The 19,564-nt window shown below is 37.2% G+C and overlaps 1 protein-coding gene across 12 annotated transcripts in view; it reads right to left on the bottom strand.

The window, feature by feature from the left end:
* Nucleotides 1-7,252, bottom strand: part of ank1b (ankyrin 1, erythrocytic b) — a 73,170-nt gene extending 65,918 nt beyond the window's left edge. For 10 of the 12 annotated variants that reach the window (XM_067484279.1, XM_067484280.1, XM_067484285.1 and 7 more), the window contains exons 1-2: nucleotides 7,108-7,251; nucleotides 2,012-2,819 (exon numbers count right to left, since the gene is read on the bottom strand). In XM_067484279.1, coding sequence (XP_067340380.1) covers nucleotides 2,012-2,137 — 126 coding nt within the window. In that variant the 5' untranslated portion in view covers nucleotides 2,138-2,819; nucleotides 7,108-7,251. Of the gene's footprint in view, nucleotides 1-2,011; nucleotides 2,820-7,107 lie in introns of all 12 variants that reach the window. The other 2 variants (XM_067484284.1, XM_067484288.1) reach the window with 2 other exon arrangements.
* Between the last annotated feature and the right edge of the window lie 12,312 nt (nucleotides 7,253-19,564).

Raw genomic sequence — 19,564 nt, 5'->3', positions numbered from 1 at the left:
ACATTTCTTTGGTTTGCAGTGATATGATCGATACAATCAAATTGTTCACCTTTTATTCATGAAACGCAACACGCAACATGGTCTTATCTCGACAGTGATATATTCTGAGAGGGATACATTCTGTTAAATAAAGTTGAATAAAGAAACTTCATTAAATAGGTGCCCTACTCTGGTAGATTACCTACTTGACAAACAAAGGAATTAAGCTGCATCAAATTAATGCAAACATCTTTAAAAACAACCCTAACTGGCAATGCACCACAGCAGCCAGAGCTTTACCAAGGCGTTAGCGATCCTCAGTAACTTCCAACTACGACTCATCATCATGTTGCCCAATCGTAATCTATCTCAATCTATAGTCTGGTCAGATGTGAAGGCTCTATTTCCCAAATTAACAGTACTGTACTCTAACATAACAAGTATGGTAATGTCAGCATTCACATGCAGAAACAACCTTCAAAACCTCGAAACTTTGTTTTCACTTGTAATCGTAGGGACCAAAGCCCAATTCTTATTAAACATTGTTACATAACAAATACAGCAAAGTATTCAGATAAATGTATGCCATGTCCCAGGCAATTCATTTTTGGATGGAGTTATACAATCTATTGATGACTAGTGTTTTTATGTCAGTTTACACAATTTTGTTTTCACTGATTCTTTTAACTGTTAAGATTATGCATTTTCCTCCTTTAAATTTCCTCCTACTACACCAAGCTACCTATATCCAATTAAGTATATTGTGCTCTATTGAAAATAATGTCAGTTTTATAGCCCAAAAAGGATCCAGCATACTGAGGGCTTGCTTTGCTAAAATATACAGTAAAGTTATATTCTGTTATAATAAAAGAAAATCCTTATTTATATTGAAAGAATTTAAATTATATAAGTTTACAGAAGATTAAACTAAGTCAGTTCAGGCTTTTAAAACATATACATATGGAGTTAGAATAAAGAACCTGTTCTATTCTCCAACCACCAACTCTGTATAAATATGTGCACAGAGAAATATTTCACAAAGCACTTCTGAGATTTGGCATTCCAATGACAACGGAGTGTCTATACACATCACCATCTAGTAAAAAGTCATAAAATTACACAAAGTATTTTAAACCATTCAAGTAGTACCTTTGACAATAAAATGTATATTCTGATCAATAATTTCAATGCTGTCAAGCATGAGTGCAAAGAAGTGCAACCCCAATAAAGTCTGTGCCTAACGGCACCCGGTAGAACAGACATGAGACAGAGGGGTGAATAAGAGCATTCATACCTATAGGACACACAGCACATATTTCAAGCAGCAGATGTTATATATTGATTAGAAAAGATTTCATAGACATTTTGTAGCACAAATATGCCCCCAAAATAATATACAGTTTAGATGGATAAAAACTGCAACAGTATTGTTAGAGTGTACCTCCATCTTTCCCCTCCATTTTACATCTCCCCCAAATGAAAAAATCTGTAATATGGGGGAATACATTCTAAATCCAGAGCAGCTTCACAGAAAAGCGCAGGCACACTGAGCATGTTAATGGATGGGTTGCATAAAACACAGATATGTGCACTGCAAAGACTTGCAATACATTAATATGAATGAGCTGCACCCGTGTAAGGCTGAAATCCCTCCAAGAAAGCTTGTCAGGTAAAAAAAGAAAAAAAGACTCATCCTATTTAAATCAGCAGCTAATACTGGTCACAGATCCAACAACATAACATTTATCATACCCTCCTTTTCCTTCTCCTATAGCTAAATATCTCAGTGAGTAAACCCAACCTGTACCAGTGCTTGACTGGTTAGTCTACACACATATGCACGCACACATGCACCAGTTGAGGCCGCAAGACCAACTGTGTAATTGTGCATGTGTAAGTGCATGCTCACAAATCATGCACAATAGATGCAGTGAGAGAGAGAGACTGCTAGAGGAATAAAGACAGGCAGGCAGCGAAGGAAAGATAGACGTAAGAACCACCATCCTGCGTCTCCTGAGACAGGCACCCATACCTTGCGCCTGCGGTCCCTGGATCGATTTCTCTTTTTTATCTTTTCCTCCTCCTTCTCCCTCTGCTCCTGGGCGGCGGCCTCGGCGAGGTCCTTGGTCTTGCGGAGCTGCTTGGCGGCTTGTGCCATGGTGCCACTGCTACTGTCGCTGCTACTCCAGACAACGTCGCTCCAGCCCTCCTCTCGTTTGCACTACCACCAGTTGTCCCTGTTTCCTCTTCCTGTGTCCCTCTGTCCCCAGAGCCCACTTGCTACCTTTTCTCTGGTGGCCACCACGACATATGTGTGTATAAGGCAAGTAGTGGGAATATCTGTGTCCAGATATTTGCGTGTGTATGTGGATGATTTTGATGCCTACAGCAGCCACAAGACAGCCTCCAGCAGCTACAAAAAAGATGCTACAGCTAGTGGTGGTGCTGCTGCTGCTGCCTGTGCCGTGGCTGCTACTGATTCAGTCAGCTTGCACTGCGCTGAAATTGCCTCCCCTCCCCCCTCATCTCATTCCTACCTTCTTCCCTTCTTTCCTCTCTCCTCCTGTTCCCTCTGCTTGCACAGAACAGTCACGCAGTCTGGTGTTCAGCACAGTGGATATCCTGCTGCAGAGCTCCCTCTTTTTAGCTGTCAAATGTCCCCCTCTTCCTGCTGCTCCTCCTCTTTCTCCACACACTTATTCTCCAGAAAAGGCTTTTCTTTCACAAGAGCTGTTGTTGCGTCTTGCATAAGTGAAGCACAAAAGATGAAATGCCTTCAAATTAATTTTTTCTCATGTCTTCCTTTTTTGTAACCGTAGCTTTTCCGTAGCACCTCTCTCCTAAAAACAGATGGCAAGAAAGAGCAGTAGTGAGAGACATGAAGTTCCATAAAACAGAAAGGGATATCATCTTTTATTTAATATACTGTCTCTGAGTGCTTGTTCTACTGTGGCATAATTTCATAAAAAGCTTGATTATTTTACAGATAATAAAGGCTGATATTAGTAGTGCATGAGAGCATGGCATCATACTGTACATTAACATCTACACCAACCTACTGTACTGTTTAATTTAAAAAACAAACAGAGAAAAAAACATTAACAACATCAATCCTTCATAAAAACTGCATGTCCACTCCCTCGCTTTCATTCCACTGCTTTTCATTTTCCCATCACTTCGGGATGGCATGCATAGAGGCTTGTTGCCACAAGTCAGTAGCAGATGAGGAAAAAAAAAAAAGCATGAACAGACAGTTTATCTCAAAAAAGAGAAAAGAGAAGGAAAATTAATTTGTCGTTTTATAAACAATTTATACATTTATAAATTGTTCTAATAGTTTTAAAGTAATAACTTCAATGTACTGAAGCATCTCCATTAATTGTATCCCATGCACTTTATGTATTAGCTCTCTGAAGCCCACTGTTCATCATCAGAAAGAGGATGCACTGACATCAAACTCTCTTTCTTTCTGTAGCTCATTTAACCACTTGCAACATCATCTTTCTGCACATCTTAGCCTTTAACAAAGACAACATGTGACAAGACTAGGAATGCATGTATTTTAAATTTCTGCATGCATGCTGCCAGCAGATTAACACCAAGTCGTCACTTGCCAGATATACTGTGTGTGCTATTCAAAACTGGATAGTTTCTCAATAATGACACTATTTCTCATTACATTTTACCTAATATTCAGTGTTTGTGGGAGTTTGCGTTTTAGACAAATGGCTCAAGTGTGCATTTATTTGAATGACAGGTGGCAGCTTTTCATTTCCTTGCCCCTGTTCCTAATGGCTCTACTGAGCTGGAGGTCATAAAATAATCCCATAGCCTTCACTGCAGGCTAGATTTGCCTCAGGAAATAAAGGGCACACGTTTCAAAGTGACCAGACTAGTTATTCAAACTTCTACACTGAAACACCCTAAAGAGATACAGTACATGTGGACATCTAACACTAAAGATGACAACGGGTTTCTGTGCACAAGACTCTTGTGGTGTATTTGGTGTTGTGTCATATGTCAGGTGCAAATCTTTTAGATGACCAGTAACATGGGCACTAGATTTAACAACTAAATCCCATGTATTATCAATACATGATCACAAATGGCAATGAGAAGCAAATACAGGGGCCAACATGCTATGAGACAGCGCCAACGTTAATCCCACTAGTCCCACTAACCGGGGAGCGCATTATCTCGGGAATACTACCACTTTAGGGCCAGCTACTAATCTTACTATTAACTAAATAATAGAGAGAAACACTCAGACAACCATGGACATTCACACCTACCAGGAATTTAGAGTCACCAGTTAACCTAACGTGCAGAGCGTATCAAAAACAAACAAACAAACAAACAAACAAAAAAACGTGCAAATGTAACATCAAGCCAAATTAATTAAAAAAAATATCAAAACATAAAAATCGTGGCAAAGAAAATTTTGGAATTTCAAAAATAGTAAGGGTCAAAAGTCTATGTAAAAGTATATGGTGTGGACCCAAACAACAGCAGCTGGAAAAAGGTGGAGCTGATGATTTGATGTAATTAGAGTTGGTTAATCTACAATACTATTGCATCATCATTTACAAATAATTCTATTTTTTTTATAGGAATACATCTGCAAAATCTAAATAGAACACATAAAATTATTGCAGTAAAAGTAGAATATTGCTTCTGAATAACAGTAGATCAACAGTAGTTTATGTAAGAATCAGAACTTTTACAAGTACTGTTCGAAATAGGTTTATATGAGGGTAGGCTAAAAGAGTTGGGCTGTTGATTAATACTGAAAACATCAAAACATGTAAAAGAAAGCAACATAGTAGCCACTAACTTTTCTATTCCTTAGCTTTTCTAACCCCTTAAGGAGTCACGCCATAGACTCAACTCTCACTGGCTGCCTCTTGCAGACTCTGCCGTCAGGCTTATCTCGAACCCCCTTAGATGGGTTTAGAAGGGAGGCTGTAGAGACCAGCTCATCGAATAAAACAGTCTATCACTCTCCTTCTTGGTCAAATGTAGCCCTAAGGTGTGTTTTGTATCATTGTATTACTGAAAAACAGATGGTCCTGCTAAACAAACCAGATGGGATGGCGTGTTGCTACAGAATGGTGTGCTAAGGCAAGCTGTACCAATGCTGACTAAGACTCCATTAAATTCTAATTATTCACAATTCACACAAACATCTTCAGACCATCACAGCTCCTCCATGACTGATGGAAATCAATATGGATACATATTAATACATATGGAATACTAGAGGAGTCTAACCCATGAAGCTACTGGATGCATTACACAGACAGACACAAAGCTTTTACCAAGGCAAGTATTGGCTGCTTTAAAGAATCTAAAATATGAAGTTTAATGTGTTGAAACTATTTAGTTTTGCTCACTAGTTAACTCAGTATTATGGCATGAATCTGATAAATGTATTGAGAAGTTAATAGAACCAAAGAAAAATAGAAAATGTTTCTAAACATATTGTTATACATCTGTCACTACATAAGTGATGTTAGGTGTTAATTTGCATGTGCGTGAGGTTGTGATGTACATAAAATAGAGTTAAAATTTAAGATCTGAAACAAATGTAATGCTTAATAATGTCCATTGTACAAATTAATTGTCTTTCTTTCTAAAGACATTGCATTGTGTGTTTTGTTCTGTATTTGGACCATTATAATACATTTATGCCCAATTAGTGGTGGAATAATACTTTGATTATGAGGAGACTCATCTTGGAATTAAAGAAGATGTGGCTAGCTAAGCATATTTTAAAAAACATCTAGTGCCGTACTAACGTTCACTAAACAACAAAAAATAAAGAGAAATATACTAACTCCTGGACACCAAAAGGTTTATCAAAAGGCATTTTTTAGTTGGAGAATATCTGCTGTGTTGAAGGTAAGTACACAAATTGTAAGTATTTGCTCATAAGAATTATTCAGTACAGGTACCACTAATATGAGGGTTACTTGGTGGCTGACGGCTGTAGCTCAGTTGGTAAAGCAGTTGTCCACAATCCACAGGGTCAGTGGTTGGACTACCAGTCCTCCTGGTTACAAGTCGAAGTGTCCCTGGACAAGACACTGAACCCCCACGTCCCTAGTGTCTGCTGCTTAGTTGCGTGTCACTTTGGATAAAAGCATCTGCTAAATGACTAATTGTAATTGTACCATGTCAAGTCTTTTAATCAAGTACTATGGAGATTATCTACAATTCATTAAATGAAAAATTATGAAAAATAAAACTACTTCACTAAGTAAACAATGTGTTTTAAACAATAGTGATAATTACAGCATAACATGTACAATAATTAATAAAAATAATAAGGGTCAAAGATCATAATTGGTAGCGGTGGAGCTGATTTTAACCACTTCATGGGCTGACAGGTAGTAAACCAGCATTTATTAATTAGTTTATAATATTTGTATTAAAAGAACGTGATATTTTTATATTAAAATCACCAGGTTATGTTGTTGCTGATCAGTGTACACAAGGAGTTTGCACTGAATAACTAAATGGCTTCTATTTAAAACCTCTGCTCTGCAACATAATGGAACCATCTCGTATTCACTGTGTTATATCACCATCAGGTGGCAGCTAGGTCTTATTGCAACCATATGCTTCATTTGCCATGACATATTACTACATCTACAAAACTGTTGCACGGATATTTGTGCTCCTTAATTTTCATTCCAGCCTATCACTAGATTGGTTTCTGTATATCTATTGTTACAGTGCAAGGTTGCTATGACCTCCATTGTTAGAAATCAAGCATATATGCAAGCATTTATGAAAGTATCCATAGCTATTACGTTGCTCTAATTATAATGACAACATGTATAAAAACCTGCATACATCAAATTTCTTTGCACCAACGTAGTTTTATATTTGATAAATGATGTGAGAAAATGTCACCTTACTGTCTCAATAAAGTATTGATTTAACACTAATGGGCTGCTTCTACCTAATAAGATCTAGTGTCTTTATCATTACTTTATTGTTTAACTTTTATATTGATATTTTACATTTTTAGCTTTTACGTAGCTAAATTGTGTTCTTCAAAAATATCCCTGCAGTTGCACAAAGATGAGTTTTTTATAAATGCTTGTGTTCAATGTACAGTACCTGTTTGCCTGTACTGTTCTACGGTGTCTTTCCTGTTGGGGCACATACCATCTGGCCCAACTCCAAAACTCTCCACCCTCCAGTCTTTGCCCTTGACGATGACTTGCACTTTCCTCAGCAAAAAAACGTGCTGGGAAACAGCCACTGCTGCTGTGTCCAAGTCTGCGGCCATATCTGAAATTAGAGGAGAGGTTGTGAGTGCTGTAACCCAGGACATGTCTTTCTCTTCACCTTGAAGTGATGGATTCCCTACGTGATCTTCTAGGAACAATAAAATATGTGTCAGCACATCAGAAGAGGTTTAGTTATGCGTTTATGCTTTAGGATTTACAACCTTTGCAGAGAAGAGTGAAGAGTATATAAGAAGCATATTATCAGCAGCCTAATGTAAATTTGTTTGCTGCAGTTGTGGGTGTATGTTACAGTGCATAACTTGTAGGACCTGAATCTGGCTATGAAATTATATACAGGAAATATATTATTACAAATGCAATCATACAGTATCTCCAACAATAATAAGTATGATGTTGCATTAAGCCTCTACATCCAGTGTTGTGTTATTTTAGAATTCACAGAACTGTCAATGTGACATTTCTCAGTTAATGTTTCATGTGTTTCTGTTTCCTTTTTTATTTACTGCAGCTTTTAACAAACAATTACAATAAAACCTGTATCACTACAACTGTTACTTTTAATGCTTTACTACACTAACACACTTACATACTTGCAACTGTAGGTGTCAGTAAAGGTTCAACATCAAAATCCACAGGCCTTGAGGGGAAGGCACTGCAGTCATTAACGAAATGTAAGCAAAAACGTATATGATATTCTATGAAGTTTTTTTTTTTAAATCACAGTGTAGCTATGTCAAATTATTTGTGGAACATAACAGCTAATTAAGCAACCTCAGCATATGACCTTTGAAATTTGAAATAACTTTGAAATAAAATATATAAATGCACCCATGCAGATACAATGGAATAAAACAAATATACAAATAACAAATATATATTTAAGTACTCAGCAGTTCAGCTACTGCACCACAGGACAATGAGAAAGTGTGTTTTTAATTCTAAGGTACATTAACAACCACAATCAATTAAAGCTAATCAGAACATACAGAAGAACCTACAAGAAAAATGATGTGATGTAAACTCACAATTTTATGTTATCATACAATTTTATCAATCTTTATTATAATTCCAGTTACAATTTAAAATGCTTGAGAATTGTTTTAATTAATGAAAAGTACTTTGAAGAGAAGATTTATGTAATTGCCATTTTGTCAAAAGACCGTCATGGTCTTTCTCACAGGGCAATAGATGAAAGGATAAATACAACTCTCATGTCTGCTGAATCAATATGAAGCCACGTGCTAAGGAATATTAGCTTAACGTGAAGGTTAAAAGTGAAAAATAAATGACTATTTGCTGTTTTACAGGGGATTTTATGCAGCAAAAACTCAGAATGTCACAGAGCTTGGCCCAGAAAAACCTAAAATTGTTATTGTCTCAAGTGTTGCAGGGAGCAACACTTCCCAAAATCTATTTGTCTAAAAACTAAAGGCACTTGCTAAGTTTAAACATATTCTTTACAACATATTCTAGGGATGACTCTTGCACATTTGAATGAATCATAAATATTAGATTGCTGCAATTCATTAATGCTGCTACAAAGAAAATGGCTTGAGAAAGACGCACACAATCCCAGTGTTCTTTTTAATCTCATGCTGTGCATGACCGCTCCTCCATTAGCAGCCATTGATCATTAGAACTGGGCATGCTAGAAGCACTCCGTGAAAATCAAAGTGCTTGGGGGTGAAAAGCACTTGGCAGACACCCAAAAAGTATTTCAGAGTCACCCCGCTGAATGCCAAGACACACCACAATACTGCAGATCAGCTTCCTGTCAATGACAAGAATAATGCAAAGTTTCTCCCTTTCTATCTGAAATGCTGATGAGGAGACTACTGCACATGCAATTCTGCACTGCTCATAACCCAGTCTCTCTTTTCATTGTCAAGGCCCTTTCAGCAAGCAGCTGATGACGGTGCATATTTATCAGCTTTAAAACAGTGATCACATCTGAACTTAAATGTGCCTTAAACATACACCTTCCAATGGCCTCTAAGTTATTATTGTTGTGTTATTGTTTTGTGGGACTAAAATAAGACATAAACTAAAAGGTGTAGAACATCCCAGAAAGATAACATTGTCTCTTTTACTCTAGTGCTGCAGCCTAGTTTCCCTCACTCTTCTGCCGGGAAATTCACTGACCTCTGAGGCTTGGATTACCTGCAGGGCCTGAGAGAGCAGCTGAAGAAGACTTCAGGACAAGACTCGCGCTTCTCCTGATCAATAGTCATCGACTGTGCTTTTTTTTATTTTTTTTTTAACAAGACTTACATTACAGTAAATGTGTTTGCTTTGCAGTGTTTCTGCAAACTGCACCGGCAAATACCTTGTTCCATATATTAGAAGGTACAGCTGACATATACAGCTGGGTGCAAAAGTTTGCATCCCCTCATTTTGAAATGGCAAAAAGAGTAAGACAAATAATGTATTTTCATCCACATGATATTTATTGCTTACTTAGCAAGTACAAATGTTCCTTCATCAGAAATTAAAGTTAATTTTCAATTATTTATCAAGAAGAATGCACACTTTTGCAGTGATATAATTTTTATTATTTTATTATAACATTTGTATACACTGCTTGTCTATTTTTGTTACTTCTGATTATAAAGGAATATTTGTATTGTGTATTATTATTTTTTTATGTAAGGTTAAGAATTAAGTTTGCACCTCCTTACACTGAAATAGCATATAAGCGTCTTCATATGGCAGAAATGCCAAAGTATGACAAAGCAAGTGCCTTTCTTAATGTTTATGTCATGCTGCAGAGTGATGGGAAAATACAGGGAATAATGAAATGTGAAGGTTTAGGACAAGATGAATATAATAGGATGTGACAAAGTATGTCGTGATCTAATGGGAGGATATGTGACATGATCCCAACACCATAACCATTAGCTAGAATAGCCATGGGACACTTAAACATAGCGGAGGTGGTGGAATTACAGAAATACTTCCACCGCCAACTTCTACTGTCAAAAGTACAGTAGAAGTTCCTCTTCTAATTTTTTAGTTGAGTAAAAGTACTACTTTTACATGCTCTATTGTTTACTACTAAAGTGAAAGTATTCCACTAAATGACATTGTTGCTGTTTTCAATGATGAAAGTTTTGGCTAACTGGAAAATGTGTAGTAAATGATGAAAAAACTGTAGAATTAATTAGCAGCTACATCTGACAGATGACTGTAGTGGAATAAAAAGCAGCTACAATATTTTACTCTGAATTGTAGTGGAACGTAACATAAGATGAAAACACCTCGACATTTTACTGTGAGTGTTCTACCTCACATACGTGTACACTGTTACTACTTTGGCAGATAAAGTGTAATGTTTGTCTAGTGCAGTTTCAGGGATATGCTCAAATAAAGCACAAATTTGATATATTAACCCATGAAACAAAATATTCTTCATATGTAGAATGACAATTGATTCTCAAATCAACAGTTAAAAAATATAATGAAAGCAATAAGCTGAAAGATGCTAAAGGCTCTGTTAAAAAAAACTGGACACCTTTTATCATACACAGTCATTTCTTAGTATTATTCTATTGATTACAGCAACTTTTAGTAAATTTATTTTAAATAAAATAAGGCTTTTTTATCTCATGTTTTGTTAAACTGTTTTATTTCTCTTTCTTTTTTTTATAATTTTAAGAAACGAACAGCATAAATTATCTATTGGTTTATGAACATGTGTTTAAAAACTAATAAAGTACATAAAAACTACATAAAGTGAGTCAGGAAGTTCTGCATTACTTCAACAAACTTTTTCAAATTACAATATGAACACTTGCTATAAACTCCACACAGTGTGAACTAATTCTTATGTTTACAGGGCAGCAATGAGCTGGAGGTTGGGCACAAACACCTTACTGTCCTATTGCCCCCTCACTGCAGAGAGAGAGAGAGAGTTTATACCAGACCCTTTTTCATCTTTAAGAGAGAGACTGAGACACAGAAAGAGACTGAGAGAGAGAGGGAGAGAGAAAGAGAGAGACAGAGAGTGGGAGGGGGGGAGGCATTTTTTGGAGATAGTGGGAGGTGAGCTGCACTGCAGCAACTGGGCGTTGGCTCAGCCCATAGCAGGAGGCAGAAACAGGGAGAGACTCTGACACAAAAAGGGACAATAAGTGACAGCGAGGAGCGTGTAGCTATTGAGGCAGGAGGTTAGGCTTTATCTACCTAAGGTTTTTTGATTATTAATTCCATGGTGCAAAGTAGGAAATTACATTTATACCTGTACACTGCCTTCTCTTTTAAATGAAATACTATATATTTTACTGCACTTTTTTGACAAACAAAGTTATGCAGACTCACATATCAGAAGCACATGTTAAGGATGTGCATTATTAAACTAATGCCGACTGTAAAGTCATTATTAGAAAACTTTAATGACCACTGAGGCAACCAGTCATCTCAATTTCTTTCTTTTACGCATTAAACTGCTGCTGACTTTTCAATTCTTTTAGGGAGAAGTAGTTACTGTAGCAAACCTGAACTCAACTATAGCTGTGTCACTGTCTTCTTTATCACTTGTTGCTACTAATATTTGATGCATTGTAATGCATGTTCATTAAATAAACAAATGACTGAACTACGATGGCTTTAATAAATGGTAATTCTTCCCATGCTCAGTGTTGTCGACCATCACCAGCATATCCTGAATTCCTGCTGCTATTTCACACTGTGCATGCACGCATCCCCCCCTCCCCCTTACCCCCTTTTCTCTCTTGTCCAGGAAAATGTGCTGTGTCTGCAGGAGGGGTTATTTGGTGCAGGAGACAGGGAGTAATTGATAATGTTGCCGCTTTTCTGTCAATAGAGTTGTGTTTGCCTTTAAAAGCAAAAGAGACACAGACAGCGGAAGTGGAAGAAAAAGGCAACAGTTAACAAACAGAACCAATACAATGTCAAAGTCTCACCCTCGAGTCACAAAAGGCTTTGAAGAACTTACTTAAGAGTTCTTGTTTTTTTGTCCTATTGAATGGTGTGTTCTTTCTTTATTACCTAACCACCTGTTTTGTTAGCAGCCTTGTCATTTCTTATTTTATGTGAAGGAATTCAGCAAGTGTGCACCTGCCCCTCTTCTCTATTTCTCCTCGTTCCCTTTTTGACAGACACCAATTGGGCGTGTCCCCTTCAAACCATCTTCCTAAATTAACAGACACTAAAGGTGATGTTAATCTCATTCGGAAGTCCAGTTAGATTTGAAAGACAGAAGGTTTTTGGCAAGAAAATGGTTTTAAAAAAATAGCTGCTTAACATGCAAAATAAAAGTAGGCTTTATTGAATATGAGATACTACAAAAAATAACTTATTTATACAAAACCAGACTCAGACTAATCACTCTGGAAACATGTACATGTATTAATTCCATTCATCTGGACTTGCTGTGCTATGCAGAATTGGTCGGCTTCTTGAGTACACAACACAAGGTAGTGATGCCAACATGGGAAATCTGATATATTTTTATACTGTGAAACAAACTGTGTAAGCTGATAACATATTACCAGATATTTTGAAAATTAATCTGGCTCTGGATAAAAGTATAATGTCTATTTTTTTACAACTCAGCACTAGCTGAAAAAAATGGTGATTCACATTTTGCTTTGTGTGAACTGTTGTTGCAGTCATTTACAATTCAGAGTTTCCAGCATGGTGCATGACTGCGTCAGACCCGCTTCACCACTGAATGTGCTTCTTAAATATTGATAAGATATCCCAGGCTAAACCCAAAGTCATTGTAGCCTTAGGTTAGAAGTGTACTAAAATTTTCAGACTTACTATGGTTTACGGGCAACCGATGTAGTATATTCTACTGTGTGCTGCAGCTGCACAAGCAGGTGTATACATACACACAAACAAATGCTTACATTAGACTGAGTGCTTATGTGTACATTTTAATTTTTTGTTTCTTTTTAAGTCCTCGAAAACGTTCTCATTCAAACATAACAAAGCTGTGGAAAAAGAAGCGAGTTTTGGGACTATCTACAGAAGAAACTTCATGCTGGTCATGCACAGGGGAACACTCACCACACCCAAAATGCAAAACACCCCACCACATACAAACCCCACCCCTCGTTCTCGTCACCCTCTTCAGAGGAAATGTGATATGCTGATAAAGCTGGAGCATCTCTACTGCCTGAAGATGAAGCATTTTGGTACTTCTGAGACATCAGAGTGATTCAGGCCACCTGGGGGGGGGGGGGGAAGCTTGTGTTATTTCATCTCCACCAGTCTTTGGTGTTTTAACTGCACTTGTTTTCCCTCTTCCTGTACTCAAAATATTTTATGTGTATCTGTTACAAATGTTCAACTCTTTTGGGTCATTGATATGCCGTCTCATTATTTTTTTTACCACCTTTAGGCTCACTGTGTTTCCTTATTGAATTAACAGAATTGTAATTATACAGCTCTAAATAAGCTGAAAATCTGTTGTCTGAAGACTGAACGTTTTTTGTATTTGCAAGAATGCACATGTCTAGTTTATTTTAAGCCACTCACTATAATAAAAAAAGGCAAATGGAGATGTCCACATTTCTGCAGCCTGTTTCAGTCTCATAAAATACAAGAGTTCAGCCAGTTCCGTCAAGAGCTCAGTCAGTACCTCAGTCAGGGTTGTGTGACTTCACATTTCATGATCCCAGATGTCTTACTTAGCTTGTAGGAAGAAAGTGTAGGTGATTAGACAGATTTTCTGTGTGTATCACTTGATGGAATCCTTAATGTTGGTGAAAAAGGTTAAACGATGCCCATATGATACAGTAATTAGTTTGGAGAGAGACACATTGAAAAGTTATAGGATATATGATATGTTTATCAACTGCCCAGAATGTGATGGCCACACTGAAAAGTGAATCTATCTATCTATCAAAATGCAGAATCTAAAATGATTCGGTAAAAACACATTCCAAGCAACCTTACTTTAAAAAGAGGTTACTGCACTAATCATACTAATCAGCCTTCAGTTTATTATAAGTTGGGATGCTGCTGGTGCAGTAAGAAGTTAGCTCATAAAGGACTAATTTATAATTATATATTTAGACTTTATATCCCTGGTGGAAAAACTTTAAAGCCCAATTAATATAGGGTCTGCATATAGGATCATAACAATATGTAAAGGAAGCCTTTTAAATATAAAAATCACACCATGGAACAAATACACATAAAGAGACACATTACTGATGCAAGGCTCCAACAACCATGAGTCATCTCCATTAGGGAAGCACCCTTTATCCTTCCCCCCATCATCCCTCCTTCCTTTTAATGCATCTCTATCACATGATACTTTTTTAAAGCTGGGGAGTGGGAGAGTCAGAGCTGTAGTAAATGATGAATTACTATCCCATTGTTATCCTAGCTGTCGTCAGGCAAGAGGCGGGGTACACCTTGGACAGCTCACTCATCTCAAGGCCACGGAGAGACATACACAGACTGACAACCATTCACATTCACATCTATGGGTAAATTTAGATACACCCATTAACCTAACATGTATGTTTTTGCACTGTGGGAGGAAACTGTAAACCCACGCAAGCAGGGGGAGAACGTGCACCCAGCCATAGCTGGCTGGGGCGCAAACCAGCATAGTATTAACATTATTTATTTATCTAAAAATAATAAGGGGGTGGCTGTAGCTCAGTTGGTAAAGGCAGTCGTCCACGGACCACAGGGTCAGTGGTAATTCAGAGAATTACCACTGACCCTGGTCAGAGATTGGGGGGGAATAGAATCAGTAGAAAGAAACGATAGAAAGTAAGGGGGAAAGGGACCTAGAAAAAAATAGAGAGCACTAAAAGATCGAGATAGACATGGACCCAAAGAAAGAGAGACTGGCAGCTGCTTCACCATTTAAAACTTCATCTCTGCCTTTTCGCACAGTCACTTTTGGAAAAGCTGTCAGTCACTGACATTAAAAATATCAACATCACAAACCTTTGTATGTGTGTACCTGTGCGAATACTGAGTATCATAATGAAATTCTTCCCTATTGTTCACAGACACAAAAATATCCAGCATGAGAAATGCTGAAATATGAAGAATTAAATTGTAATTATATTAATCATATCATATTAATCATATTAACACACGTTTCCACAACTACGCACAAACAAGTTCTACAACCTAAGTGAACACACACCTATAGTATGTAATGTTCAGACATTAAAGGTATTAAACACACACACGCAGACACACAGCAACCACATTTACTTTCTGGAGGCAGTCACACTGAGTTGAGGGATTACATACTCTTACAGAATACTAAGTGCTACTTAGCGGGATTGGATACTGTGAGTAAAGCTATTACTGTCTGTAAATAAATGAGCCCTTGTTCACCTCCAGCCATTCTCTGAATTACAAAATTGCTTTCATTCTAAAAATGTCTCTTGATGGTTGACCACAGAAAACTAAACTGTTCTCTCAAACATTTACAAGCAGACTACTTTATACACTACAATAGTAAACTATAGCTAACACCACCAAGCCAACCAGGGAAGTAGAGCAGAGGAACAGCTGGGGAAAGTCCTTTGTAATCAATACAAAAACCATAAGGACTAATATTGAAAGTAGTCACATTAAGTATTTTAGCAGCAATTAGAGCCATAAATGAGGTGTGTTGTCACTATTTTGGTGCTTAGATTCCTTTTTAGTCAGATGTAATGCACATCGATTGTGTAGGCGGCTTAGCTCCGGGAAACACACAAACTGAATTACGCTACAGGAGCAGCCAGTGTGCTAGACTTTGGAGTTAACAAACCCAAAGTTAGATCTAGAATTTTTCCTTGAGGGCAGGTCAATCTTTCCTCCACTGGCCACGACATTGCAGTGGCTACATTACACGTATTATTTAAGTCAGATTTGTTCCAAATACTACGTTCAGCTCTGGGAAAGGATGAACCTGCAATTAATATGTCAACAGAAGGTGTGTGTCAACTTGTGTGTGTCAGCACCTATTCATCTGCCAAAAACTGCAGCGTCATATAGAGTTTTAACTTTCATTGATGAAATTGGTAATATTACAAGGCATGTGGTTTTCAATGTATTCAAGTACATTCTGAATGCACATTTTTCCACTTGATTTTACCCCAGAAGCAACCAGCTTTTAAACTGTTTCCAAACACATTGTAAGTATGTGAATGTTCTTTCCTAAAAGATCTAAAGTGCTGTGTGTAAGCTTCAGACACCAGCTTCTATGCCCTGAACAATTCTATCTTAACTGTATCATAGTTTTCCCACTCTGAGTTGGAAAAACAAGCATATTATATGCCCTACCAGTCAGAACACACTGGAGTAGACTGAATGTTTCTGTGTGGACATGGGAACCAGACACACATTAGGTGCAACACCAGATCCATGTTTGCTTTGAGTAAAGATCTTTGTAGTTTGTAATAGGGGCATTATTTTATTAAATGGACTCATGTAGGGACTAACCTAAACTCTTATGAGAGTTTAGGTTAAAGGACTGTGTTTGCAGAACCGTAACAAAACAGATTTAATTACCTGAATTAAAAAAAGTCTTACTAATGGCTATGGCAGAACAGAAAACTGTGCTGAGTCATTCAAGAGGTCATTGCAAAGGTTATTGTAGAGGACCTATTAAATTAAAAACTGCTCTTGTGGTGCTTCATGGCATTAATGTGTATGTTTTTTAAATGAGCATCTGTGATACTGAAGGTGTCACTTTATATGTTAATGAGCGTGTCGTTTGCCTTTCTGTGTCTACAGCTTCATGTATGTGAGTGCCTGTATAGGAAAGAGAGAATGAAGAAGTGTGTGTGCACGTTTATGTGGAATATCCCTCAATTTTTATCAAGTCATTCCAGTTTTTTCATCGATGTGTCGACAAGCTGCTGGAGACTGGCTGTGGCAGACTGAGGTGCAGAGAGGAAAGTGGAGTCATGCTGCAGAGGTTGAGCTGCAGAGTCATGACATAGCTGAATGAGGGAGGTACAGAGGAGAGGAGGGAGTGGGAACAGAGGCATACAGGTTTACAAAAGTGTGTGTGTGTGTGTGTGTGTGTGTGTGTGTGTGTAAGTTAGTGTGTGTTTGTGCGCACACACCATCGCTCATTGTAGTAATGCTAACTATTCTTCTGAAGCTTATTACATAACTGTATCTGTTGCAGCAAGAGTGGAGCATTGTGGACGTTAGTTGACGTTTTCCCTGATTCTATTAACATTTTAGTTTAAATTAATTCTTTACATGAATAAGCCATGAATTACAACTGTGTTACACAGATTTAGGGGCGTTAAGTGGTGATTTCTATATTTTTCTACAAATAAATAACCACCAAACATTTAGAGATCTGTATAGTATATTTCTTTGGAAACTAAACAAATGCCTGATATAGTTTTGCTATGTTTATTTGACATTACTTTATAACTATAACTAAAATCATGATGTCACAGCACTGTAAATGATCCAGGATATTGGAGACAGATGATTCAATATTTATTTTATAAAATAATCCAATTGCTTTGCCCAGTTTAAGACATTTAAAAAGACATTTTTGACAAAGCAGATTTAACGACCTGATAATTCAGTGTCCTTATAAACAGAAATTTGTCTCAGAAAATACCACTGTCTCATAAAGTGAGTTAGTACTTATGATTTAGTGAAAAAATGTTAAAACCTGTTAAGTTAGGGATTGTAATTGTCAACAACAATCTTCTTGAACAATAGTAGATAAAAAAAGCAGTCACTGATGAAGCGATTAAATGGGTTTTCCTCGGTTTGGTAATTCAGTATAATCGGCTAAGCCTCCGCTGATCATTCACTTCCTTTTCCAAATGGGAAAAGCTACTGACATCAGCTGTAAATATGTTAAGGCTCATGGTGAGGCAAGACCCTGTCAGTATGTTTGAGACAGAGAGACATAAAAAGACAGGAAGTTGCTAATTGAGTGCGTGTGTGTTACATGTGTAAAAAGTTTGAGAGTCATGCAAACGAACAACATCTACAACAGCAACACCATGCGAGTGTCACACCGTAGACATCAGGTCACTCTATTTGCACAACATGTGTAGACGAATTTGTCTCGATGACACTGGCACAGGGGCATATTGACAAGTTGCACAGCCACACAATACATGCTGACCGGTGGTTCAGGCACAACAGGGGCTCATATAGCAAGGAAGGGGACACCACAACCTTGCTGAAAGCAGTAGAAAGAGTTCTACAATAAACAGCAGCGTGTCTGCTGAATGTGCAAGCTTTGCTACTGTAATGTTAGACAATAAAAAACATAAACAATATCATACCTTAAATTAGTTTATTCCTTTTATTGAAGCTGTAAGACTTAGAATCTGTATGGTGAAGCTCTTTCTGAATTATATTGCATAATTCATTTGATTTGAAAGATTCTTAAGAAGTTAATCTGTTACTTCGGTTCCAAGCCTCAACAAATTTACATTTAAACAAAAGCCTCCTGAAAAGAACAAAAAAAAGACGTTCAGCAGGACTGTAAAGTTTTATTAGCTGATAGACTAAAAACATGCTACTTCTGTGGTCCACTGGCAGACTGAATGATTAAAAAAACACTTATGCTATGCAACATTACGGTCAACCATACGGACACTAAATGCCAGTAGAGACATTTATAATGAAGAACAAAGCTAAAGTAGTTAGCAATAACCTCAATTATGGTTCTCAAAGATGAACCTCAGGCATAGTGTCACAAAGTTCATGCTATCTATGCTGCAAGCTCAAATGCCAAGCAAACATAGTACAAAGCTCTCAGGGTAACTGATTTGCAATGTGACCAGGGACAGTGAATGTTATCTTACAATATAGCTTGAGTAAGCACTGATTATCGGGCTAGATGCTAAATTATTTTCTGCAGCATTCAGTGGGGCATATAAACCCAAACATTATAAATCACTGGATAGCAAAAACAACTTTAGTGGGATATAAAGTATGTTTGTGCATGTACTTGGGTGTCTGAATTTGCATTTACATTTTCTCAGAAAGCCAATAGATTTATTCCACGCCTCCAACTTCGTCATACATTTTGTTGCATAACTTAAGTAGAAGATGACAGATTGCTACTAATGTTGACATTATTTTGAAAGTTTAATTCCCCCTTTGCAGAGGAAGTACCTGCTAGTAATTTTTTTTTTTTCACATTGTGATTTTAAACTTTAGAAATGTTTAATTTGTTAGAACTTCTTTGAAATACAGCTAGCCTCATTTCCCCACTCATTCCAAGAATAAATCTGGGAATATGCATTATACTTGAGTTTACAAAGAAGTGACACCTAAAGAAAAACCAAATAATCAAAACATTCACATTTGATATCATTAAAGTCCAATGTCAGCACTTT

The sequence above is a fragment of the Channa argus genome, chromosome 18 (genome assembly GCF_033026475.1).
Source record: "Channa argus isolate prfri chromosome 18, Channa argus male v1.0, whole genome shotgun sequence".
Taxonomy (NCBI): Eukaryota; Metazoa; Chordata; class Actinopteri; order Anabantiformes; family Channidae; genus Channa; species Channa argus.
Note: the sequence above shows the minus strand (reverse complement) of the source record. Positions and strands in the feature narration are given on the sequence as shown.